Source organism: Semicossyphus pulcher, unplaced genomic scaffold (assembly GCF_022749685.1).
Source record: "Semicossyphus pulcher isolate SPU_LCO1_2020_fin unplaced genomic scaffold, fSemPul1.0.p SCAF_8, whole genome shotgun sequence".
In the NCBI taxonomy this organism is placed as follows: domain Eukaryota; kingdom Metazoa; phylum Chordata; class Actinopteri; order Labriformes; family Labridae; genus Semicossyphus; species Semicossyphus pulcher.
Window position 1 is genome coordinate 22,302,723 of NW_027211759.1, and position 26,348 is coordinate 22,329,070.

At 41.1% G+C, this 26,348-nt stretch overlaps 2 protein-coding genes across 2 annotated transcripts in view; one reads left to right on the forward strand and one right to left on the reverse strand.

The window, feature by feature from the left end:
• Positions 1-1,766: 1,766 nt before the first annotated feature.
• On the reverse strand, positions 1,767-22,165 carry LOC138612708 (receptor-type tyrosine-protein phosphatase eta-like). Its single transcript, XM_069686110.1, has 7 exons — positions 22,091-22,165; positions 4,663-4,684; positions 4,322-4,516; positions 3,520-3,777; positions 2,436-2,696; positions 2,159-2,256; positions 1,767-1,775 (listed from the first exon to the last, which is right to left on the reverse strand). Exons 1-7 carry the CDS (start codon positions 22,130-22,132, stop codon positions 1,767-1,769), a joined length of 885 nt encoding a protein of 294 aa, XP_069542211.1. The 5' UTR covers positions 22,133-22,165.
• A 2,541-nt stretch (positions 22,166-24,706) lies between these two features.
• LOC138613467 (tyrosine-protein phosphatase non-receptor type 5-like) overlaps positions 24,707-26,348 on the forward strand; it is a 28,161-nt gene continuing 26,519 nt past the window's right edge. The window contains exon 1 of the mRNA XM_069687151.1: positions 24,707-24,778. The gene's annotated coding sequence lies outside the window, so the exon portion shown is untranslated. The remainder of the gene's footprint in view (positions 24,779-26,348) is intronic.

The window sequence follows — 26,348 nt, forward strand, 5'->3', positions numbered from 1 at the left end:
ACCCAAAGTCATCTTGAGCACCTCATCTGACTTCTGATATGAGCGAGTAACTACAGGTTGATGTGAACCGTTCCATGAATCACTGAGCCTCTCACACTACAATGAAAGCTGAGGCAAGCCAGCTTGTTGGGAAACCTTTTCCAACTGCTGAGTAACAACCTCATTCTTGTCCCAACCAGGGTTTGTGTCCAAAGCTGATTTACAAAAACACAACCGGACCTAAAAATAACGCAGACTTTTGCTTTCTACACCGATTGTTTTCCTGGATGCAACCAAAGCCTGCTCAAACAGAATTGGTCAATGCTACTCGCACTACAAACACAAACCAAAACCAAACAGAACTGACGCCAAAATCTTGTCCCTCACCAACAGACTCTTCATTCACATGCAGCTAACTATTTATAGAGATCATTCTTACAGTGACCCTGAGTATCATCCTGCCTGTGATCACTGCAGACAGTCTGCTCTAAAGGGTATCTTCTTCAGACTCTCACTACCTGACCGTATGAACCACATTTAGATGATTACTTACTTGTGAATTGGGAAACAGTGGTACTCTGTCCTTCAGTACTCTGATCACCTGCTACTGCAGTAACAGTTATTTCATACTGGACACCAGCAGTCAGGTTAGTAATGTCAATATGTGTTTGTTTCACATTTACAGTCCCGTGTATTTCTCCATGAGTCCACTGTACTTTATAGAAGGATCTCTGTCCTTCTGGTTCAGTCCAGGTCAGAAACATTGAGGATGTTGTGGCATTAAGGACAGAGAGATTCCTGACTACTTGAGGCTCTGTGAGTGCAGGATGAATGCAGGATGAGGAAGTAGAAAATCAGATAGAACCAATGGAAAAAACTATTGACTGTGGCAAGTAGAAATATATATAGAAGAGGAACAACATCAGACTAAGATGTGGCACAATAATTGACTCTAAGCACTGTTATAATGAAAAAGGTAATCCATCATCTTACTGGTAAAGTGAAAAGTCTCAGCCATTGCACTTTCTGTGGTGTTATCTCCAGCCACTGCTATCACAGTAAAATTGTACTGCACTCCAGCCGTCAGCTCAGTGATATTTTTGTTTGTTTCAGTGACACTGATGTTCCTGTTATTTCTTCCATTAGTCCACTGTACTCTGTAGAAGGAGCTCTCTCCCTCTGGTTCAGCCCACATCAGAGAGATGGACGAGGTTGTGACTTGGCCGACAGTGAGGTTCCTGACTACTTCAGGCTCTGTGAGGGAGAAGGTGTTTTATGGGGGGAAACGTGTTGAAATGCACCCATATTTACAATCTATCCAATTTTTATTTCAGTCAAAGTCACAACAGCAACACTGCAACTAGACCCATGATGCCCCAGCTACATTGTTGAGCTGCTTCCCTGCTGCTGGAAGTTCATCCAGCTTCTTTGTGTCATGGGATCCACTTTCAGTTCTTCATGTTTCCACACTTCTTAACAAAGACACCCAAAGTCATCTTGAGCACCTCATCTGACTTCTGATATGAGCGAGTAACTACAGGTTGATGTGAACCGTTCCATGAATCACTGAGCCTCTCACACTACAATGAAAGCTGAGGCAAGCCAGCTTGTTGGGAAACCTTTTCCAACTGCTGAGTAACAACCTCATTCTTGTCCCAACCAGGGTTTGTGTCCAAAGCTGATTTACAAAAACACAACCGGACCTAAAAATAACGCAGACTTTTGCTTTCTACACCGATTGTTTTCCTGGATGCAACCAAAGCCTGCTCAAACAGAATTGGTCAATGCTACTCGCACTACAAACACAAACCAAAACCAAACAGAACTGACGCCAAAATCTTGTCCCTCACCAACAGACTCTTCATTCACATGCAGCTAACTATTTATAGAGATCATTCTTACAGTGACCCTGAGTATCATCCTGCCTGTGATCACTGCAGACAGTCTGCTCTAAAGGGTATCTTCTTCAGACTCTCACTACCTGACCGTATGAACCACATTTAGATGATTACTTACTTGTGAATTGGGAAACAGTGGTACTCTGTCCTTCAGTACTTTGATCATCTGCTACTGCAGTAACAGTTATTTCATACTGGACACCAGCAGTCAGGTTAGTAATGTCAATATGTGGTTGTTTCACATTTACAGTCCCGTGTATTTCTCCATGAGTCCACTGTACTGTAAACAAGGATCTCTGTCCTTCTGGTTCAGTCCAGGTCAGAAACATTGAGGATGTTGTGACATTAAGGACAGAGAGATTGCTGACTACTTGAGGCTCTGTGAGTGCAGGATGAATGCAGGATGAGGAAGTAGAAAATCAGATAGAACCAATGGAAAAAACTATTGACTGTGGCAAGTAGAAATATATATAGAAGAGGAACAACATCAGACTAAGATGTGGCACAATAATTGACTCTAAGCACTGTTATAATGAAAAAGGTAATCCATCATCTTACTGGTAAAGTGAAAAGTCTCAGCCATTGCACTTTCTGTGGTGTTATCTCCAGCCACTGCTATCACAGTAAAATTGTACTGCACTCCAGCCGTCAGCTCAGTGATATTTATGTTTGTTTCAGTGACACTGATGTTCCAGTTAGTTCTTCCATTAGTCCACTGTACTCTGTAGAAGGAGCTCTCTCCCTCTGGTTCAGCCCACATCAGAGAGATGGACGAGGTTGTGACTTGGCCGACAGTGAGGTTCCTGACTACATCAGGCTCTGGTACGGAAAAGGTGTTATATGTTAATTTTTAAAAATGCATCCATACCTTGTTCCGTTTTACCTTGTTCTAACTGCTTAATCTTAAGCCCCTTTCACACACGATATTGTCAGGGTGGGCTGCATGTGTGAACGCAATCAGTCAAAATTTATCACCCTGACTTTATGCAGACTTTTTTCCTGCCAGCCTCCTAGAAAAATGTAAGAAGTCTGGTTGGGCCAATGTGTGAATGCAGCAGGTAGTAGTCAAGTACATTTACCGTGAGCAAGTGTGCGGGGGTGATGAAGGTGATATCATGCGGCCAGTGTGAAACCAAAAGAGCGACACATAACAGGATGAATGAAACACATCCGAGGTTGAAGAAGAAGGATCATTTATAAGACGACAATAACAAAGATGTCTGTAAATTGCAGCGCTTAAGAGATTCAGGAGTTTTTGGCTGTGAAGGCTGATGCCAAAATTTTTCCAATGACCAAATAACTACGCTGCTCCATACTTCTGCAGCCTACTTTTTACGTCATGTCCTGCTTTATGAGACCCCCAACATCCGACAGGGAAAATCTCCCGCTGTCGGGACATGTGTGAAAGGACAACTCCGGAAAATGTGAGGGGCAGACTGTCTGGAAATCTTCTGGAAATTGTCAGGAGTGCACGTGTGAAAGGGGCTTTACGTGGACAGACTTGGCCAAAGCTGATTAACAAAAACAGAACTGTGCCAAAAAAATATATATATATATTGACTTTCACTGCACAGATGATCTCTTTTAACTAACATCTCATATTTAGTTTGACTATGTAAGCCAAAATTAAACATGTACTTACTTGTGTACCAAGAAATATAGCCTTTCTCTCCTTCGGTACTGCTATCATCTGCCACTGCAGTGACATATAAGGTGTACTTGACCCCAGGAGTCAGGCCAGTGATGTTTTTAGATGTCTCAGTCGTTTCTGCAGTCTTATTCTCTTTTCCATCAGTCCACTGAACTCTGTAGAGGGAGCTGTTTCCCACTGGTTCAGTCCATGTCAAATACAAGGAGGTTGTGGTTTCAGTGACACGGAGAATACTGACAGCTTCAGGCTCTGTGAGTGAAAGAGAGAGGGCACTTTTTGTTTACATCACTCAACATTAGTGTTACTTAGTGTTCTCACAAATCTATCTGATATCTGTGTTTTACGATATGCTGAATCTGCAGCTTGCTGTTGGTACTATAGTATGTAAACTCATTGTTGTAGAGTTGGAATTTAAGTTCCATCCATCCATCCATTATCTATATGGCTTACCCTGTTCAGGGTCGCAGGGCAGCAGGAGCCTACCCCAGCTGTCATTGGGCAAGAGTCGGGAAACACCATGAACTGATGGCTAGTCAATCACAGGGCTGACACAAGGAGACAGACAACCTTTCACGCTCGCAGCCACACCTAAAGGCAATTTAGAATCACCAACGAACCTAACGAGCATGTCTTTGGACTGTGGGAGGAAGCCGGAGTACCCGGAGAGAGAACCCATGCACGGGGAGAACATGCAAAAAGGCCCACTTTGTCTCCGCTGGAATTCGTATGAAGAACCTTCTAGCTGTGAGGCAACCGCCGGAGTTTAAGTTATTTCACAAAATGAAAGACTTACTGGTTGTGACCTCTTTGCAGCAGTTCAAACATCTGAGGAAGATCGGATAGATTGCTCCAGGAGTCAAACCAGTTATCAATCCTTGTCCAGAGCTGTCATTCCCAATGGATAAGGTACAGTTTGGTTGTGGTTCGAACTTGACAGCTGTTGTGTTAGTCGTTAATGTAGCTGTGTCCTTGCTGGTACATTCATTATCTAAGAGAAGAAAAACAATCAGAAATGACCAAAAAAGGACTTTAAAAAACACAACATACAGCTTTGTGAGAGACTTAAAGTTAAAATATACAGAGACAACATAAAAGTTGAACATTTAATAATCTAACTAAACAACACATACTTACTGTCACAGTTTGTTTGAGAGATCTGTGGAGAGGACGACAAAGACAAGCAAAGTGAATTATGGGGCACCAGCAGAGGTCAGCATTGAATTAAAAACAGCTTCAAACCACAGCCAGGGTCCAAACCACCTTCTCAATGTCACAGTGCATCAGTCAATAGAGCAACATCTGACAGTAAAAAACAGCTGAACTAAAAGTACCTAATTTGCAACTGACGAGAATATCACTGTTGGTAAGGTTTGTAACCCTGTATCATTCATGCGGTGGGCTCTGCTTCCTCCAGTCAAACTACATGTGATGCATACTATAGGAGGACAACCAGCTTTGTAAGTGTTGCGATACAAATCTATAGCAGCCAAATCTTTGCTCTGAAAAAGCAAGTCAATATAACTACATTGTCAAAGACTTAGACTCCACTGCAACCTCTTATATTCCATTCAATCTGGCAAGTGAGGGTCTAAGTGTAACTTTATTGTCCTTCCAGCCACATAACAACATTAATATATTCGGAGCGCATCAATTGTCAGCCATGTGAACCATCAAAGGTTGGACAAATTATGAAACTCACAGGCTCATGGGCTTATGTTTTTATTTAGGGCACATTTTTTATGAAGAAGTTAAATTTGCTTTTGTTACTTGTTTACTTAAGTCAAACGTATATGAAATGTGAAACTTAATTTCCTAAAAAGACACAAGTACAGATATTGATATCTAGTCCTTTTTCGTTCCATGTGTTGGCCCAAATACATACTTTAATCCACCTGTAAAATAACCTCCGCATGTAGCTTATAATAAACTTTGCATTCATAGATCCATAAAGAGAAAAAAAAGCTTTGGTTAGTTTCACCAGGACACTTCCTTGTCGTTTTGCATATGTACACACCAAGGTGCAGTATAACAGGATAAAGTCCCATTGTCTGTTAATAAAAAGATCCTGTTTGCGTGCTAGTTAATGGAAAAAAAAGTACACCCTGGTTATACCCAACCATCGGTAATCATTGTGCGGTGTTTGGTTCTTTTAAATAATGGGAACTGCTATTGAAAATACTGTACTTCCTCATTGTAGGATTACATATAAACACATCATCACTCATGCTCCAAAAGGGCTTAACCCTCCTAAAGTGTTTGTTTCTCCCCCCTTACTTTGGTGTTCCCGCTCAAATTTCACTGGTCTGTTTTAACCGCTGTTACATGAACACAAAAACCATTAATCATCACCAAACACCTTTTTAAGCTGTAAACAATGTCTAAGACCATCGTTTAACCCGAATAACTGCAGTGAATATACAAAGAATAGACACTGAAATATGTTCAAAAATCCATCGTTGTTGTCTTCCATTTCTGAGACATCCTCCTCTATCTCTGGTTCAACTTTAATCTCCTCTTCATCTGGTTCAAAAAATCGGTCCAATTGTTGGGTCATGTAGGGGGGAACGTGTGGGTGTGAATGGGGACGTTTTCCGTCTGATGGATGAACATACCGAGAACACCACAGGTGTTACAAAGTTGACTAAACCACTGAAATATCAATGAAAGTGGTGATCAGCAATTGAATGTGTTCAAATGCCTAGTGTGGAGGATATCATAAGATCTTGAGGCAATCAACTGTAAAACACAATATTTAGGACTAATGAAAGTTGTAAATCAAGCTGAACACGACAGGAGGGTTAAATTAGTATGTGAATGCATTCACGTATACATGGAAACATACAACTCCAGCTCTGTATTTCCACTGTTGTTATCATCTGTATGTCCTGATGTCAGGACTAAACAAACAGCCCTGATCACATATTACTCATTAGCCAAAACTTAAACAGTCCAGAGAAAGTGTGACATGTTCTTTTCAGTGTGTTTGCCACACAGCTAAACATTAAACACATGGCATCATTGCTCAAACCTGCATAGTTCTCTCCCCCACACAGAGCACAGACAGTCAATCATTGACTCCTGCTTACAATGGAAAGACTTCATATCAGTCCCGCATTACATAAGATCTAATCAGGTTTATACTTGGAAATTGATGGATTATGAAAATGTTGGGCTGTACAGGACAATAATATGACAGGGCACATGCAGTTCTCGATCATTATAACAGATAACTCTCAGAGATTATGAAACAGAAAAGACAGGTGAATCGTGGCGTCTATTTGAGTCACACTAATAAAACTAATACATTACAACAATTCTGCAATAAATATGAAGTAATAATGTTTTAGTTTTTGTTGAAACTGGTCCTGAAAGTCGCTGAAAATTGACTTGTCAATTATTCTTTCCAGCTCCAATTACAAATAGCTTGTTATGAAGGTTTATCATTAGCTTTAGCAAGGTGTACCTTTATTTATATATATCATATACAGTATAAGCAGAGTGTTAATTTTTTCGTTTTGTTGGTTGAAACATTTTGTTTGCAACTATTCGTCTTTCATAATTGTGTCCTATGCAGTGATGTGCATTAGACTGTACGCCTTTGATCTTTACAGCATGTGTTGACAATACTGTTCCTTATAACTGTTATGTTTATGAAGAAAATTGTAATACTAAAAAATTAGAATAGGTGTGACAGTTGGTGGTCAGACCAGGAAACCAGGGAAAAAAAGGTCGACTTTGTATTAGATGTTGTCCCTTTCACCAACCCGTCCCCTGAGACGGGTGTCCTCTCCTTAGCTTTTCTTTTCTATTCACAGCAGTGACCCTTCCCTTCCTGCCGGCCCTCTGGGACTCTATTCTTTTTGAAGTGCAGTGGTGCCACACAGCTGAGCCTGAGGAGTTCAAGGGTTCATTACTCTTTGAGGATCTGCAGAGGGGTTTTTACATAGTGTACGAGAGGGTCAGTAAGACAATGCAGTTAAATTAATTATTACTCATATGTGAGGGTCTGTCTTTTACTAGTCAGTATTGGAAAGACTTCATGAAAGCTCAAATATAAACCAAAATATCATGTAAAATATCACGGTGGCCCAGTGGTAGAGTCGGTCGTCTTTCAATCGGAAGGTCGGAGGTTCGATCCCCAGCTCCGTCAGGCTACATGTCAAAGTGTCCTTGGGCAAGACACTGAACCCCAAATTGCTCCCGGTGGCATAGCCAACGGGTATGAATGTGATATCTGATTGACAGTTGGGCACTTTACGTAGCAGCCTCTTCCATCAGTGTGTGAATGGGTGAATGTGATATGTAGTGTAAAAGGTCGCAAAGACTAGAAAAGCGCTATATAAGTACAGTCCATTTACCATTTACCATGTAGTATGACAAAATAATGGTCACTTTGAGTGGGGATGAACAGCCTGTATGAGGAAGTGTGTGCAGGGTGTTAGCATTAGCTTCACACTAACACCCTGACAGGGTGTGTCAACATGTTTTATAAAGCCTACAGTTCTGAATTCCCGACACCTACTTATACTACTATACCAAATAGACCAAAATAGTACAACCAAAGTATAAGGTTTTTAAGTATGAAACTTTAACTACATTCTCGCTTCTCAGGTTGCTAGTCGAACTGTAAACCATGAGCACCTAAATAAACTTCCGAAATATAACATGTTTAATAGAGAGAGTTTAAAATGGATAAAATCGGTGTAGCTACATGCAACAGATAGCTTTGTCTTTAATAAACCAACAGAGAATCCCCAATCTCTGCAGCGCTGGCTAGTTTTAGCTAGCCAACCCAGTCATTGGCTTTATTTGGGTTTTAATGCTACAATTTATATGGCTCAGTCTCATCTCTCTTCAACTACTTTTACAATGGAGCTAAAGTAACAAGCTATTTTTAGCTTTAATCTTTTATAAACACACTATTATGAACTAAATGTCCAGCACCAAACTTAGACAAGCTAGCTAGCATGTAAAACTAGCAGCTCAGAAGTTGGTGTAGGCCAAAAAACTGGATAAAAACATGACTCAAAATGAATGGTTATATTTCACAGTGTTAACTAGATATATAGAGGCAAATGTTTGCTAAAAGGGGAATAAAATACCATTTTCACACAGACATTTTATCTTGTTTGCACAGAAAACAACAGATTCTTTTAACTTTGAGCCTCAGCTTTTAAGCTAACGTGTATGAGGAGTCCTTAAAGTGTTGACAATCTTTAAAAATAAATTAAACATCAACTGGTTAAAGTAAATCTATAAAGATCATGTACTATGATCACAAGAGCTACCAATACAACCTGGTGGTGAGACTGTTTCCTCATCCGCTGTGTGCGAGGTCAAGAATGAACTTCAAACCACAACAACAGATTTGGTATTTATATTTAGTAAGCTCTATTTTAACTAGCTTGTGTGGTGAAAGACATTTAATTTAGTGCTACATAATCTGGGTGAACACATAACAACTAGACCAAGCTTGAACTAGAGAAGAGCTGTTGCTGGATCCCAATACAAAACTGCTCACAGAATCTGACAAACTTGACCTCTTTCAGCTTCAAAACAATGTGGTGAAGGTCAAATACCAGTACATGAAAGCTGAGTTTTAATACTATGACAACCTCGTGTTTTTTTATACAAATATTCATGTTAAACTGACCTAAGGGCCTGTGACTTCTCTGAGCTATGAATCTAAAATGTTCTATTTCCCTTGGCGCTCTTCCTAAGTATCACTTATTTTCTGCGGACTAAATAAACAAAACAACGTCTCAAGCTATTATGCCTTGGCAGTGACTCAGTGAGCAGAAATAACCCGAGATAAAAGTCCCATTTGGGAAATGCTGCCCCAGAAATACTGGAGCTCAAATAATTGACGTAATTGTTTTAACATATATCCACTGAGACTGAGCTCCACCCATCTGTACATCCTCCCTCTCTGCTCTGACCATTAGCTCCAGCCTTAATGATCATGATATGGTGCTGGTGTTTGTGTAAAAGCTGCCATTACACTTTCCCTTAACGCATGAGGAGCATTTTTTTAAGTGTCCCATATAGCAGTGGGACATTTAGGGCCTGTGTCCACCTACGGCATATTTTGCGCTGGTTGCGCCCCTGACCTCAATTTCAGAGTGCTTCCCACTGATGCTAACTGTTGCTAGGTTACGACAGATGTCTCGCAGCACTTCCGCTTCCCTTGATAGTGATGGTAGAGTCTGTTATAAATTGCTCTGTATGCTTAATATTTGCTTTTATTCAAGGAAATTTTGCAAAGAAAACAATGGAAAGTGTCCTGACATTAGCAGCAGCTCTACACCTGGAAATTGTACCCTCACAAAAGACAAAAGTATAAGCTTGTCTTCTTCTACCCTCCCCTTCTTGATTTTGATTGGTCGGTGAGGGAGAAGTAACTTTGATGAGCGCTGCACTGTTCCAAAAGTTTAACTGTTCTCAACTCAGAGTGGTGTGAGCTGCACGACGCCAAGGGCGTTTTTTGCGCTTAGGACACTGTGTGCTGAAAACGCTAAACTGCAATAGGCACTGCTAGCGCAAAAATAAGGTTAGTGGACACAGGCCCTTAAACAGTGGTAAAAGAGTATTTTTGTTTAAGTTCAGACTCCAGAAAGAGGAGATGGAGAACTATACTAAGATTTTTAAGTACTTACAACCATAAAACATCTCTTCTTATGGCCATCAGAACATCACATCAAACAGAAGAAAATTATAAAATATGTGTTCTTTAATGTTCATGGTGAATCATACTTGGCTGGGACTCCACAAGTGACCCCTTTGCCCTGTGTTCTGAATCAGTGCCCTTTGACTGGCCCTGTCTGCAGGAGGAGGAGGAGGAAATGGCTGTACTGACCACTATATAAACATTACATCAACCCTAAAGGCAGCCCGCCTCTCTCTCAATTCCCTTTCATTCCTCGCAGTCTGCCTCATGATAACACCCCGGTTCCTTCCTCCATAATAACACTCCCAGACCCAAAACAATCAAGAAATCAGGTTAAAAGCTGTTTGCTCAGGGATCAGCCCGTTTAACCTTAGCTCCTCATAATCTGAAAAAAACCATTTCTGCTTCTTGAATTACACCAGGTTGCACAAAGCGGGGCCGGTCGTGGTGCCCTTGTTGACTTGCTGAGTGGAGAAAGCCGATTCCCCTAGAACTGGAGTTTCTGCAGAATCACGTTATCTGACTCAAACCACATAAAACACTGTGCGCATGTTCAAGTGTGTGTCTTGATAAGCAGCACAAAAAATTTCAAGTTTGATGAGTAAGATAGGGAAAACAGAAGTTGTTCATAATAGATGTACATAGTTTGTATTGTTTATTTCTGTTATTTATTCTTCTTTCTTGTTTTTTGTATTTGACCTTTTTAGGTCTTTAGTAGATGCTTTTTTAGAACATGTCATTGCCAATGACATTTTACGTTCTGCTTTGTTGTTTCCTCTTGCTGTAATTGTGTCTTTTAGTGTCCTGTCCTTGAATAGATTTTGTTGTCGTGGATAACAGCACAAGAGAAGTTGTTTTTTATTTTTTGGCAAAAGGAAGTCAGTCTGTGCGGCAGAGATGAAGTTTCATGAGCCTTGAGTGTTGGATACTGAGTCCGTTCTCACTCCTTCTAAGAAGTTGACTTCTTTTTAAGTTTCGTAAGGCACGTAAGGTACTTAAAACACGGACATAAGTAACATTAGGGGCCCTATCGTCCACCTGGCGCAAAGCGCCAAAGCCCGCAGCACAAGTGTCATTGCTATCTTCCACCAAGCACCCATGCTGTACAAATAGCAATTGATCTTTCGCCACCGCTAGCGCCTGTGGGCGTGTTGGTTTTGATATGAAGTGTGGCCAGGCAAACCAGTGGCGCATTGCTATCTAGAGGACGCAGAAAGCGACTGCGCCTTAGACCAACAAAAACCCAGTCTATAGTCTGGAGTCTATGGCGCAATCTTTGTTTGCTATTTAGAGGGCGCATTATGGACATAAATTGGCGAGTTCACAACATGAGTCTGCTTGTCACTCACACTGGGACGCACAGCAGTGCTTCTACTCACACAAAGCAGTGTGTTTACAGATACAGTGATAAAAAACGTTGTTTAAGGGACGTACAGGAAGACGTGGACAAGCTCTCCTCCACACACCCCTGCTTCATCTCAGGGAGATTCCTGACGCACAGGCCAAAAACTACTGAGACCGACACAAAGCTCTCCATAATGCGCGCTATAATACAGCAGAAACCGAGACACACACACACACGCAACTAGGAGGTAAATTAATAACCATACTCAAACATAACTACCTGTGGCACCGACAATTGTGCCCACAGATATTAAACACTGTCCAGTGTCCATTACGCACAGACAGAATACAGCCGTGTGATCCAGCAGCAACAACAAATAAATAAACATTTAAAGCCTACCTTTCTTTGATGGTCAGTAAGCAGAACTTTGATAAACATAAGATCCTGTCCGTCTGGAGACTTAAATCATTAATGCTGTGCCTCGAGCGTAAATCCAGGGTCTTAAGCCAACCTCTTTGCGCCTTGGTTTGCGCCCAGATTGTGCGCCGTCTAAATAGCAAAAGTGCGTCAGACACACCCTAAATCACTTAGCGCCATGCCACTCAGCTTTAGACTGGGCGCCTTCCGCCGTCTATGTGTTTTAGTTGTGAAGTAACAATAATTAGAATGTCGAACCCAAACTATTCACTGTTAATGCCTAAACCAAACCAAGCAGTTTTTGAGCGTAAACGGAACCAAACAGAGGTACAAAAATTGCAAAGTGTAGGGCTGCTGACCAAGCTGATGAATTAGGTGTGACACCATGTGGCAAAGTAAAAAGACTTGTCCATATGTCAAAACGTAGCTTTTTCTCTGCATTTTGGCCTTCGTCCACACACTGACGCAGTTTTAGGTCACTGAAACAGATCTTTTGTAAAAGACTGTTTTTTGGGTTTTTTTAAAGGAAGAAGGGAAACACTGTCCATCCATCCGTTATCTTACGCTTATCCTGGGCCAGGTTGCGGTGGCAGCAGGCTCAGCTTGGTGACCCAGGCGTCCCTCTCCCCAGCAACATTTTTCAGTTCCTCCTGGGGGATACCGAGGCATTCCCAGGCCAGATGGGATATATAATCCCTCAAGCGGGCTCTGGGTCTACCCCGGGGTCTCCTCCGAGTTGGACTTGCCCGGAAAACCTCCAAAGGGAGGCGCCCAGGAGGCATCCTTACCAGATGCCCAAACAACCTCAACTGGCTCCTTCGATGCAGAGGAGAAGCGGCTCTATTCCAAGCTCCCCCTGGATCTCAGAGCTCCTTACCCTATATCTCAAAGGCTGAGCCCAGACACCCTCCTAAGGAAACTCGTTTCGGCCACTTGTATCTGCGATCTCATTCTTCCGGTCACTACACACAGCTCGTGACCACAGGTGAATGTTGGAACGTAGATCAACTGGTAAATCGAAAGCTTTACCTCCAGGCTCCCTCTTCACCACAACCGTCCGGTGCTGCTGATGCTGCACCGATCCGCCTGTCAATTTCATGATCCATTTCACCCTCACTCGTGAACAAGACCCCAAAATACTTAAACTTCTTCACTTGAGGCAGAAACTCACTCCCCACCCAGAGGAGGCAATCCTTTTTTTTCCAACTGAGAACCATGGCCCTAGACTTGAAGGTGCTGACTCTCATCCCAACCGCGTCACACTCGGCTGCAAACCGCCCCAATGCCTGCTGGAGGTCACAGCTTGATGAAGCCAACAGGACAACATCATCTGCAAAAAGCAGAGATGAAATTCTGAGGTCCCCAAACTGAAAACCCTCCTCTACCCGGCTGCGCCTAGAGATCCTGTCCATGAAAATCACAAACTGAATCGGTGACAAGGGACAACCCTGGCAGAGGCCAACACGCACCGGGAACGTGTTTGGCTTTGTGCCGAGGGTTCGGTCACAGCTCTCACTGTGTTTTGAAAAATACCTGTGTACGTGTAGACATGGCCAAAGTCATTTCAGGCAGAGGCTGTATGAGGGCCTGCACAGAGCACCAGTGTGAGAAAAATGTTGATGATGATGATGCTAAGGCACTCTACAGGTATCACAGATTGAAATAGGAAGCTTGAAATCAGCATAATGCCTTAAAATATAAACTGTATAGTTATAATGTAAAGGATGCATTCAAATAAAAATTAGGGAACGGTCCGCTGCTTGAGTGTGAATACTGAATCCTCACGTTATACAATTTACCACTGTATTATTAGCTGGCGTTCCATCCTGTGTTGAACCTGAGTTAAAATACAATTTGGGAAAAAAAAAACCCAACCAAGTGAGACGTAAAAAGACTTAAGACTCTCACATACACGACATATTGAATATTTTCAACTAACATTTCTTCTCTTCTGGTCTCTCATGGTTGTGAAAGATCCAACTCTTGGCAGCTTGTTCTCTATTTTAAGTTCACTACCTTAGCGGCTCAATTGTTTCTGTTCTAACAGAACTTCCTGGCACTTCCTGAGCCCACCCAGAGACCCCTGATAACACATTGAAACAATATACAGCGCTCTTGAGATTAACTTCATACCTCCAGCTCATTAAGGTCAAATAAAGGAAGAAAAAGTCACACAATATTGGCTAATAAATCAACACCTGTCTAAGAGCTTTGCTGTTGCCAAAACATCACTTGACAAACTGTACTGTTCCTTCCTTTGCAGCGTGTGATATGTAATTCTCTCACGCCAGTCTGTACCTTTCTGTTTTTTTCCATTGTCAGCAACATCTCTTTTCCCCAAAGCACAAAGCTTAACCCCCTGTTCTGTTATTAAAATTCAGACGGTTTATTTATTACACTTGATTTTAACTGAAGAGTTACATTACCATACTTGATCATGTGTCAAATTAAACATTACAATCCTTTGATTTGATTTACTCAGAATGTCAGCCTAACATTTGACCTCTGACCTCACTGAAGTTACAAGGATGTGAGCTCCGCACACCAGACCACACAAAGCAAATTAAAAGATATTTATCCTCTTATGTCCTGATGCAGACAGACCCAACAAAGCATGAAAGTGCATTTCTGTATCATTATGTAGTTATTTCAGCAGTTTTTAACCCAATTTATTACTATTAAATGAAAAGAAAATCTGTCTAATTGTGCTTCAAACCGCTGTAGTAAGACAGCGCCTCCTCTGACTCACTAGCTGGGGTGAAAATGCTACTCATCGCAGTCAGATGAGCAGGCGTACGCAGCTCAAATGGGCTATCTGGCTCTGAGAAATCCTTATATCTAGCCAATCTGAGCCTGACCTAACTAACAGGACATCAAACTGGTACTTCTTCAGCCTCAAGTAGCTGAAAGCAGCAGTAAAGTTAATCCAGACACTGTTCCTTGAGAAGGGCCTCATGAAAGCACGTATCATGAGGGGCCAATTTACATGGGGTGTGTAAAACCGAACGGGAATTACACGAATGATCCCACGGTCCAAATAATCATGGGGAATATTTGCATTCCTTTTTGTGAACACAGCTTTACTCCCCCCACTGTTGTCCTGTATTTCTAATTCCTCCAAATGTTTCACCACCCTTTAAGATCAAAATGTGCCCATCCATTTATTAGAGATCATATCAATGTGTCTGCGACTGTTTTACGAATGACGTAGGCAACTACTTTAGCGAGTATTCTCGTTGGTTAAAGAGTGCAAGAGACACAGATAACTCTCTTTACATGCAAGGACCCCTTTTAGGTGTCTTTGTTTAATGCATTATTATCTGTATAATTTATTTTATAGCATTTGAGGTTCAGAAGAGTGGCACAAAACTCCTCGTCTCCTCCTGTAGAATACTATAGGAACATGAATCATAGAAAAGGTTGAAAGCCGGGTCTAAATATATCCACTGCCTCCAAATAGTCCCAGCGCAACACGGCTTCAGCTCTGAGTGTGTTTGTCTCCAGGTACAGTATCCGCCTCCCACACCACAGTCCTGCTGCCGCTATCACGGGCCACATCACAGACTATGGAAATGAGTGACGTAGTGCTACAGTGCTGTGCAGAGGGCTGAGCTGCAGGAGCAGATACCCATCTGAGTACAATGCACTTACCATTAGAACTTCCTCCTTATACTGCCGGGCGTGAAAGAAGAGGAAAATGAACATAGAAGTGTGGTCAGCGTGATGTTTGAAATGTGTGAAAGTGAAGCGTTGGGTGTGATGTGTGTCATCTGTGGGGATGTATGAGCAGAGAATGGAGGCTGTACGTTTAGTACTTTTAGCTTCTTTGTGCCGCATTCAACGGTGTAACTACAGCCTTTAAATTATCATGACTAAACATATCACTTTTCTTTTGATGTTCAGACTATGAGGAACAATGTACGCTGTGAAAGGTTCCTGCCCAATGTGACCCTGCACAACCAGATCAGTTTTACCTGAAGGGGAACATGAATATCTATCGAATATCCGCCAATCAGTCAATAGCTGTTGAGGAATTTTATTACAAATTATACATTTGGAAAGAGTCACAAGAGCTCATAAAGCAATGGGGTACATTGAGTTACGCGGCTGTGCCTCATGCGTAAATGTTAAGTTTCGTTTCTGCTCAAAAACAGTCAACACGTTAACAACAGGCCATGGAAACTTAAAATAAAAAGGCCAGGCCTACACCTGTCCTTATTATGTAGGAGTTTGTCTGCTGGTTTTGGTGAGGACATAGCACATTGTCGACATGCTGTGGGCTTAGACTGGTGCGCAGTCTGTTGACTGTGAGACCTGCAGCTCACTAGCTAGCTTCAGATATTATAAGATATAAGTTTTCCCCTCTGATAGACGAGGCTTTCAAAGGATCGTACGTTTTGCTCCGTCTTAAGAGGGTTAAAAACTTCGGAAATTTAGAAAGGTGCCTTTTTTTAAACAAGAACCTCAGCAACTAGTTCTCATGCGTTATGAGCAATAATACATTCAAATTGTCACAGATAGCTCGTCACAAGTCAATCTGAAGAAGCAGTATCACTGACTGATACAGAGGCCTGTGCAAATGTGAAAAATATTAATTTTCATTCCCCTCTACAGCCTTGCCCAGCCCCGTCTCGCTCAGAGGCCGCTGGTAAAACGATAGCTGTCTGTTGACAATAAGGCCTTTGAGGCCCAGAGAGGAGCCTGGGTCTCATTTACATGCACTGGGGAACTGTGACTCTTTGTAGCTCAGCTTGTACACGCTTCCAGTCGCAGCCATGGTCGAAGGCAGCATGTTTGGGGACGATAATTTGGAACTGGACTGTCTCGATACAGTAAAAGGAGGGTCAGGAGTGGGAGGAGGGGGCAGCCTCCAACAAAGGAGGACTTGACCCGTGACTTTTGCTCTTTAGATCAATAATGAGATGCAGAGTATAAGGAGGCTTATGCTTTCTAATTTGGAGAGAGACACTTGTGTTCAGATCTATGTCAGACGTCATCATCTCCTCACTCGTCATTGTATATATTTCATTATATTGCAAGGCATCAGAATAGAAATCCTGCTCCTGTAAGGGATAGAAAACGCCACATTTCCTTGTTCCAAGATGTTTCCCACAGATAGCAACGTCACCGCGCTCTCTCATGTGTGCAGGAGGCCGCAGACAGAGAAAGAGAAACAGACACAGAGGCTGGGAACAGAGAGAGGTTCAATACCATGACAAACTCATGCAAAGTGATGTTCTTTTCCTGGGTCAGTTACGCGGAGGGTCGAGCTGTGACTTTGCACGCAATTTCTATCATCTGGACTTACACAGCACGCTTTTTAACCTATTTTCAATCTCATTTCAAACTGATTTCTAGTGTTATGTAATGAAGGTGTTACACAAAAGTCTTGAAAAAAGGCAATGAAACATGGTGAGCATATTGTGCTCACCAGGATGGGTAATTTCAAGTAGAAGAGCTATATGTCTCGACTGAATGTGAGGCTTCGAGGAGGGACAGAATCCTAAAACAAATCAGAACTTAAACTTATTAACACATTTATTATGAAAGCCTTATATAACAAACTTTAATGGTCCCCACAGGGTCTGTCATTTCATTATGTAGGGGATCATGTATTGTGAGCAGGTTGTTATCGCAGAGGAACCCGTTCGGGGTGAGATAACACCTGCTCACCCTGTCGGAGTTCCATTCCAGGATAACAACCCGCTCACTATACATTATCCCGTTTATTACACAGCTTTTTACTTACAAAATCAATTAATTCTGAATTAATTATTACCGGACTTCTTCCAGCGAATTAATATTATTACAGTTAGTCCTCCAGATTGTGTGATTTGAGCTGCATCCCTAGTAACGGTCTGTTATTCATAGCAACAGTCTGTTATGGAGACATAGCAGACCTCGTAATCCATAACCAATCAGAATCAAGTATTTAACACAGCCATGTAATAAGCAATGATATTGAATATTTGATTGAACAGGTAACAGATTAATCAGTTAAATACAATAGAAACAATTGTGTTGTCCCTGTAAAAAAAAGTTGATAGAAGTGTCCATCTTAAAACTATACTTTGTACGATGTAAAAAGAAAGGCGTGAGCAAAGTATCAATTTTTATATCAACCAAGAGTTCATTGTTTAAAAAAACGTTTCTCCTTGAAAATTAAGTTAAAGGTATAATAAGTAGGATTTTCCTAGAAAAATTAGAATGTAGACTTTTCCAAATATAATATAATAAAAATCATCACTTATGGGCCTCTATACATGTGCGTTGGTGAGTGTGTGTGCAGACCCTTGTGAGGCCCTTCCCTCTGCATCTATTCTGTGTTTTTGCTTTGCACGTTTTCAGGAGGGGCACTTTTGTGGCTCCCTGAGCCAATCACAGCGTATAGGTGAGTGTAAGAGTGGTTCAAATTAGCAACTGGGCCCCATTCAGACGGGCGAACATGGCGAAAGTGCGATGCAGAGTTGGCCTTCCTTCTGTTCGACAGGTAGGTGCCTCAAACCGGGTAGGACAAGCTAACGGACAGTTAGCGCAAAGCTAACCGCGATGCTGTCGGTGTTGAATGTGTTGTCGCACTTGTAGCTGTTTGTTGGCTCTTACTGACTTCGTTCCCTCCTGTCTTAATCGTTGCTTGTGTTGTATTTACTCTCAGATGTACGTCGCTTTGGACAAAAGCGTCTGGTTAATAAGATTGTAACATTGTGGTGTTCACAAAATGCAAAAATCCTACTTATTATACCTTGTCATAATAATAAACATTTATAAATTGTTATAATGAATATACTACAAGGCCCTTTAAATTTAGGTAAACTGACAATGAGTTCATTAAGTTTAACTTAATGTCTAAAAAGATAGGAGTAAACTACATATTACACTCTGACACCTAAGAAACTAAAATAACACAAAAGCATTTACACTGTTCAGACAGCATCATGAGCTGTAGAAGTGAGGGTGTTCAACAGTCTGCCTTTAAGATGCAGACTAAAGACAGTCAAGTTGCAGAAAAGCTTGTTGCCCTCTGAAAAAACATCTTAAAGGGGAACTGAAACTTGGACAAGTGGAGACGACGCCTCACCAGAAACATTCACTTGAAACAGGTAGTTCATGTACAGACGCTTTTGCTTTTTGAAATAATACATGTACAGTATGGAAAATGTCAGTGTGCAAAAAATGTCCTTTAGGAGAACAACATTATTTCTCCTTTTTCTACTGCAAGTTCCTTTTTGCATTTACCCATAACAAGCATCAAAATACTTTTTTTTTTTCATCAGACTGTTAGAAACTAGATCTAACATCTAATACATTCTGATGGTTAACCCAGATGAAGACAAAATGCTGTTGTCCTTAAATTTCTTTTAACTGCTCCTTCATTTGAGTGTGAGCGACTCCTGGACCCAGTAAAAGATTTTCAGGGCAGCAAAAACTGGAGATGTTATCACAAACAGGCTAAACATTCAAATTAGCACATAAGGTGTTTAAAATGTACTAACAACAGGCAGGTCGCTTATCTAACATCCTACAGGGCACACTTCAGGTGCCCTCAGGCTGCAAAGGAGAAGTTAAGGCCTCTAATCGCTCCTGTTATCAAAGATGCTGTGGGAGCAGCAGGTTGTGTCTCTAAATGGGGAAGTCCAGACTCTTATGTCTCTAAAGTGTCTGAAAATTGTCTTTCATCTTTAACTGTGCAGTAAAAACGTATGAAAAACCTTTAGAATCTGTCTTTGTGCTCAAAACAGCTGTTTCAGGGAGGAGTGACATTTGCATACGGACCATGGACGTGTTCATCTCTGCTCAATGTGTGTACTCTTCATAGAAATTGTTTTAATTTATGGGCCAGTGCACCTTTACTTCCTCTTTAAAACAAATGCCCTTGTCATGCCATTTGGTTACAGAATAAAGGAGTGTTTCACAATAACACTACATTTAAACAACTTATAGATATAAAGCTGCACACTTTGCTCATACCGGGATTTAATTGGTAGATTTCTGAAAAGGATTTGGGTAGCGGGCCTGTTATAGTCAAGCTCCTCTGCATGATTGAAAGACGTTAAGACATTACATCATTAACAAGTCGTCATACCCAAAAGCACGTTTAGGATGCTGGTCAGGACTCTGTGGAGCTCTTTGATGAAGTTCTCAGTAAAGGGTGCCACAAATTGTGGTTAATGTAAAAGGAAGTCGTGCTGACTCTTCACAAGAGAAGTTTCTCGAAACGCAGCCTCTGGTGTCACACTTGCACATTTTGCATCATTATCAACTCAATTTGTTTTTGTGGTATTAAACCGTCTCGCCACTTCTGCCTTTGCTTTGACAGCGGACACTCATGGCCTTAAAAGAAAAAAATATAGTGTTTTGGGTGTTTTGGGCTTGTGAGTAGAGCAGAGTGAATTGGAAATCAATCAAGAATATTTACTAAACAACTTGTACCAATCAATGCCAATACTGCCAATCTACCAGTGGGGTAATGCCGGTGGTGGCTGTAGTGACGAAGATGGACGGGTCAACGAATGCCCTTTAAGATGTGAAGACATTGTCTTTTTTCAAGTGACCAAGTGGCTTCTTTTTCAAAGTGGTTCACAGCTAAATATGTGTGTGTGTATATATGTGTACACTACCAGTCAAAAGTTTGGACACACTTTCCCATTCACTTGTATGAGAAAATGTGTCCAAACTTTTGACTGGTAGTGTATATATATACACACATATATATTTATACACATTTTGATTGAGTTTTGCCCTCTTGACTTGGTTTGGTTTGACTGTTGTTGAGGCCTATTTTTGTCATTTACTTGTACTTTCACTTTCAATACTGAAGTACAACTAATTTGTAGGCCTACTAGATACTGTAGTATCTAGTAGGCCTACATATTAATTTTATATATATAAACTTTTGATACTTAATTACAGTAAATAACTGATACTTTAAGACTTTTACTTGAGTGATAATAAAATAGCTGACTTTCACGTCATTTTCTGTTATCATATCTGCGCCTTACTCAAGTGTGGCTTTCAGGTCCTTTATCCACCACCGCAACACAGCCAATGTGTCCGACACAATGAGGTGAGTTTTGCGGTAAAGAGATACCTAGTAGAGGTGTATTTGAAGTGGACCTGTGCATCCAAGGAACAACCTCCTGACTACAACATAAAAAAGGTTATTAGTGGTGTGAAAGCTCAGAATCGGGCCTCTTGCAGACCTGTCATGTGAACTTTTTTGTACTCTATATCAATAAAGTCTGATGAACCACCTCCACTAATGAAAATCTTCAAAATTGCCTGAGTACATCAGACCCTCACTCAACAGCTTTAAACTGATATGTTAGTGCGAGTCCCTGCTGTATAGACTATTAGAGATCTGCGGGAGTGACAGGGACACTGGGCTGCACCTCATTCCATTCCTGACCCCTTTGTGTTGGCCACACACATCCTCACATGCCATTCTCAACCTCTCTCACCCTCTCTCTCTCTCTCTCTCTCCTGAAAGACCAGTGCGACGAGGACAGGTGGGTCTGTGGCTGCTGGACGTTGTGTTATGTAAGCTTTGTGGGGAGGGATGCATTTCTCACACATTTCACATCACAGGTCAGATCGGTGGAATCTGAGGTGTGCAATCCTGCAAATAACTGACCAATTAAGATACTACAGTCGTCATAGTGAAATAGTGTCATTATTACAAAAAAGAACTGAAAAACGCATATTCCCAAAATGCAACATTGTTAGACCTTTATATTCTCGCCACGTCTTCCAATAAATATTCCTCCATTTTTAAACCTTTGTAAAGTTTCTGACATAAATTTGAATCCAAAATTAAAACTCTCAAAGCACCACCATTCATCTCAAAGTGGTCACCAAACCTTGTGCTGACACCTGGATGAAACATTTTTGTAACTGTAGATATTTTTCCTCATAAACGTTATCTTTATTTAATGCTAAACTTCACCAAATTACCACAGTGACGTGAGTTAGCTAACAGCAGCTACCTGCGCAACAGGTGCACTCACTCCCGTGTTGTTCGGTAAGACCTGACCTTCAGCATCCACACAAAGTGCACTCTTATAGTTTCACACGCATAAAGCAATCCTGCCTCCTTTATTTCTGTCCCAAATTTAAATTAAAGTAAGCTGTCTTACCTTCAGGAGAGCGCAGAAGACCAACAGAGCGTGTTGCGTCATGATGCCGCACGGTTGGGGAAAGTTTCAAGTCACTTTTCTACCACTTGAGTGCCTTCATGTCCAAACTTCTCTGAAAGTGCTCCGTCAAACTTTCGCTACATCAGGAGAGTTAAAAGTCAAGAGGAGGAAACTTTCTCTCTCGCTGTTAACGGGGAGGAGCGGCTGCCCGGCGCGTCGATCAGGGAAGTTTTAAGACAAGTCTGCCACTCCTCTCATCACTGCATCACCCCCCTCTGATTCAGCCCATTTTAAACAGTGTTTTCCACCGTTATACACCGATGTGTCACAGCTTCAGTCTGGTGTGTGGACTGAGAGGAGAGGGCTGCCCGGTCAAGCAGAAGAGAGAAAAAGTCCCCCTACATTCTTACCATAACTTGGACACACACGGTTAAGGAATGCTTCCGTGGTGGATCTCTCTATTAACACCGCACAAAGACGAGCAGACGATGTTTTTAGGGAAGTTCGCTGAAGTTAACTGACCTTGTTTCACTGCTTCCAACAGGTGACTTTAGCGATGAGCAGTCCCGTAGCAAGGAATTATGGGTTACTGCGTAGGGGGGGACAAATGGTGTCTCGGTGCTTGTCATGTGACGCCCAAAGAGACTCTGACTAATCATCCCTTGCCACTCAGGCTAGCATCACAATACAGCTCAAGTAAAGGACAGGGTAAAACAAGTGTTGAATAAAAAAAAAAGGCAAGACGAAAATAAAATAAAATGCAATGATAATATTAATAATAAATATATACACTATGTACACCTTACAATGAAAAAGTAACCCAGCAGTGTCTTTTTTACTTGTTTGTAAGACATCAAGAGCCCAAAGATGCTAACACCAATAAATAACATTGTTTAAATTTAAAATCACCAGATTATTAGTAAGTAATTAGTAATAGTATTAGTAGTAGGAGCAGAGCATCGGCCTCGGAAAGTAAGTTTTTATTTAAGTAATATCACATAAGAGGGAGTTCTGTTGTACTGAATATCAGCATGGCTGGGATGCAGTCAAAGATCATCAAACCTGTGCTGATATTCAGGACAACAGCACAACCTTAAGTGGGACATTGCTTTTAACAGTTCAAAAATAGGCATTTATTAGTTAACAATAATAACAACTAACATAGTAGCAAATAATAAAGAATTTAGTCATTCATTTGACTCCACCAACACAACTAGTGCTGCAACGTGACTAGAACCAAACTGTTGCCAAGCATCATGTAAACCTTTTCCTTGACACCAGACACTGTGTCTTTGTGTCTACACTTTACTGCAGACCAGCTACTTATTTACTTTATGTAAATGTTTTGTTGCTTGTTTCCATTTGTCCTGCACTCAGTAAAATAACAATCCGTCAACAGTTGATGGTGGCCTGTGACTATGCGGTACCAGCTTGATCTTGACAAAAACAATTGACTGTAATGTTAATTAACAGTATTCAGAACAAATGAGACAGCGTGATACACATAGCTAAAAGTCCAAGTGCTGTTATACTCTTTATCAGTGCTCATGGAATGCCTCTTGTCCAATCAAAGTACTGGGTCATTACTATTCATCATGCGAGATACTGTAACTGTTTATTCTGGGAAGATATTTTTGTTCAACTGCTTATTGGATTTTAATTTTGCTTTTCCAACTTGTTCTGTTCTTTGCGATATTTCATATTTTGTCAAGCTTTATTTCAAAATAAAAGTAATACAAAATAAAGAGACTTTACCTCCTCTGTGTCTGCACCTCCTTTCTGTTCACTGTAATAATGTGTGCATAATAGGGGCTGGTCATGTTAAGATTATTTATAGAGCGTTTTTATCAGCTTTGACACAGACTGCTGTACAGGAAGTTACAGCCCGTTCGTGTGGATGGCTGACTTTGAAACACCAAGAGAAGAAAAAAAAGGCAATTTTAAGAAACTGTGGTGATATTTAAAACTTACACAGAGTCAGAATTTTGTCAGTCAAATTCGTTTTTGCTGCTTACTGACTTGTTCAGTGTTTTCACCGGTTTCAATTCCCTTTGCTTTGGAGTGGACGACATTTCCGAGCAATCAGGATTCAAGGGTTTAATACATTTCGTAGACACTACCTGATGAGAGACCTTTGACATGACTTTCAAAATGAGATAGTTTTAGCTGCGTGAAGGATACACGTAGACATCAAATCACATTGGAACTAAAAGGCACACTCTTGTTTGATGTAGATCTTAAAAACACAGACGTTTCAGCATCAAACCTTCCTTTGAGTGTTAAAACCTTTAAACCTAATGTGAGGAGTTTTTAACTACAGTCTCAGTTTAAAACTGATGCCTCTGTATCAACTAAAAAAGCAGACCAGACCAACAGCTACTAGACTGACTATTATAAGCAATTCCTCTTAACGCTCGTCACCACTGTCAGCATGTTGAATTCTGATAAGCAAATTTACGTCATCTGACTGATGAGCCGTTATTTATATTTTCACAGAAAAGTTTCCAGTGGGTAGTATCTTAAAAGGAAGCAGGGGGATATTATTCTTTAGAAGATGTTAACCAACATTCAGGGCAGGATCGGTAAAGAAAAATAAAAGCAGAGAATTGACTGAAGAACTGGACAGTGAGAGAACAAGAGAACCTTTGTCAAAACAGATCCTGAATTTGCAATCATTCTCATAAACAGGTACGTGATAGTTCTATTTTTTATTTATTAAAGACCCCCTCCAGTGAAAATCAAGTGTTTAACATTGTAAACATCTCCATGTGGTGTTCATGTGCTACAAGACATATCAGGGACAGCATAAGCAGTCATCTCAATGGCTGGGCCTGTCTGCTTTTAAACCGCAGTGTACCAAGGACAGGCTGAACAACACGTGTTCAGATTGGCAGGTTTGAGTTGTCACGAACCTAAGGAGCCAATCCCGTTAGCTGTCCCATTACATATCATTATGTGTTACCTTTGGCAACCACTTAATGTTAACGTTACTACTACTAATTGCCACTGAACGATGGCAGAGACATGTTTTTTTTGTCGCGACGGAGGGGGCGGTCGGAAATTTGCATAGTGGGCGAGGACTGCAGATTGGGGAATTTTTAATGAAGGTGAAGGAGGAGATGCCTTGGGAGGATTTTTACAAGGTAATTAAACGTATTTTGCAGAATTAGAAAAACAATTATTATTTCAAGCAGAGCAGTTTATATGTCTTAAAACGGGACTGAAGCTGGTCTTTAATGAAATACATTTGGAATTAGGCCTCGGAGGTCACCTTGGATAGTACTGTAAAACAATTTGCTTCTAAAGTTACTTTCATACTGAGGGGGTCAAAAAATGTACGAGGCAATTTTAAATTGCTTTCATTTCCTCAACAAAATAAAAGTAGAGACTCCGAGCTGTTAGCTGTAGGCCACTGTATGTAGCAGTACTTCATAACAGCTTATATAGCAAGTGAATTACTATGAAGTGTTCATGCAACATTAACACTTCTTAATTCTTGTGTTGCTTTCTCAAAGATGTGTTGGGTGCTGAGTGGGTGATTTAAAAAGTGCACTGGGAGCCAAAGTCGCCACTGCTTTGTGACAGACACTTTCATATTGGCTGTCGTAAGAGGCCTGCTGGCTGCTGCCGCTGATGGCTAATGGAGATAGAGCTGATGCAAAGTGGTCACTGTGACCCACCATTCCCAAGGAAATGTTATGTAATCCTTTGGGGATTGTTGCAGCGTGTTTGTCTGTTTGTTTTTTCTGCAACCTTGCTCTCTTCATTTGTGCTGTTGTTGCCATATACAGTATACATTTGTCTGGGCCATCTTCCCACTTTGATCTGTCAAGAGATCAAGAGTGAAGTAGTTTCATATGTGAGATGATGAAGATAGTGCGCAGGCAGAGGGACTTAGAGGAATGTGTTTTTTATGTTATTACGACATCAAAGCGTCACTTCACTAACACCAAAAGAAAACGTTTTATTGGATAGAAACGCACTATTTATCTTGTAAAAATGTGACATTTTTCACCCCATAATGTCATAACTTACTATGCAATTAATGTGAAATGTAACTTGTCAGAACAATTAACTTCTCACGTAATAACAGGGAGAAGACACATCAAATTATAACTGAAACTATGTTTTTGAGGGTGTCAGGTTTGGTTTTGCAAGTTTCTATGAAAGAACTTGAGACAAACCCTTCAAACCCTCACCTGGTTTGCTTTGGTTGACCTCTTGAATATTTGCAGAAATAGGCTAAGAGGCCCGCTCT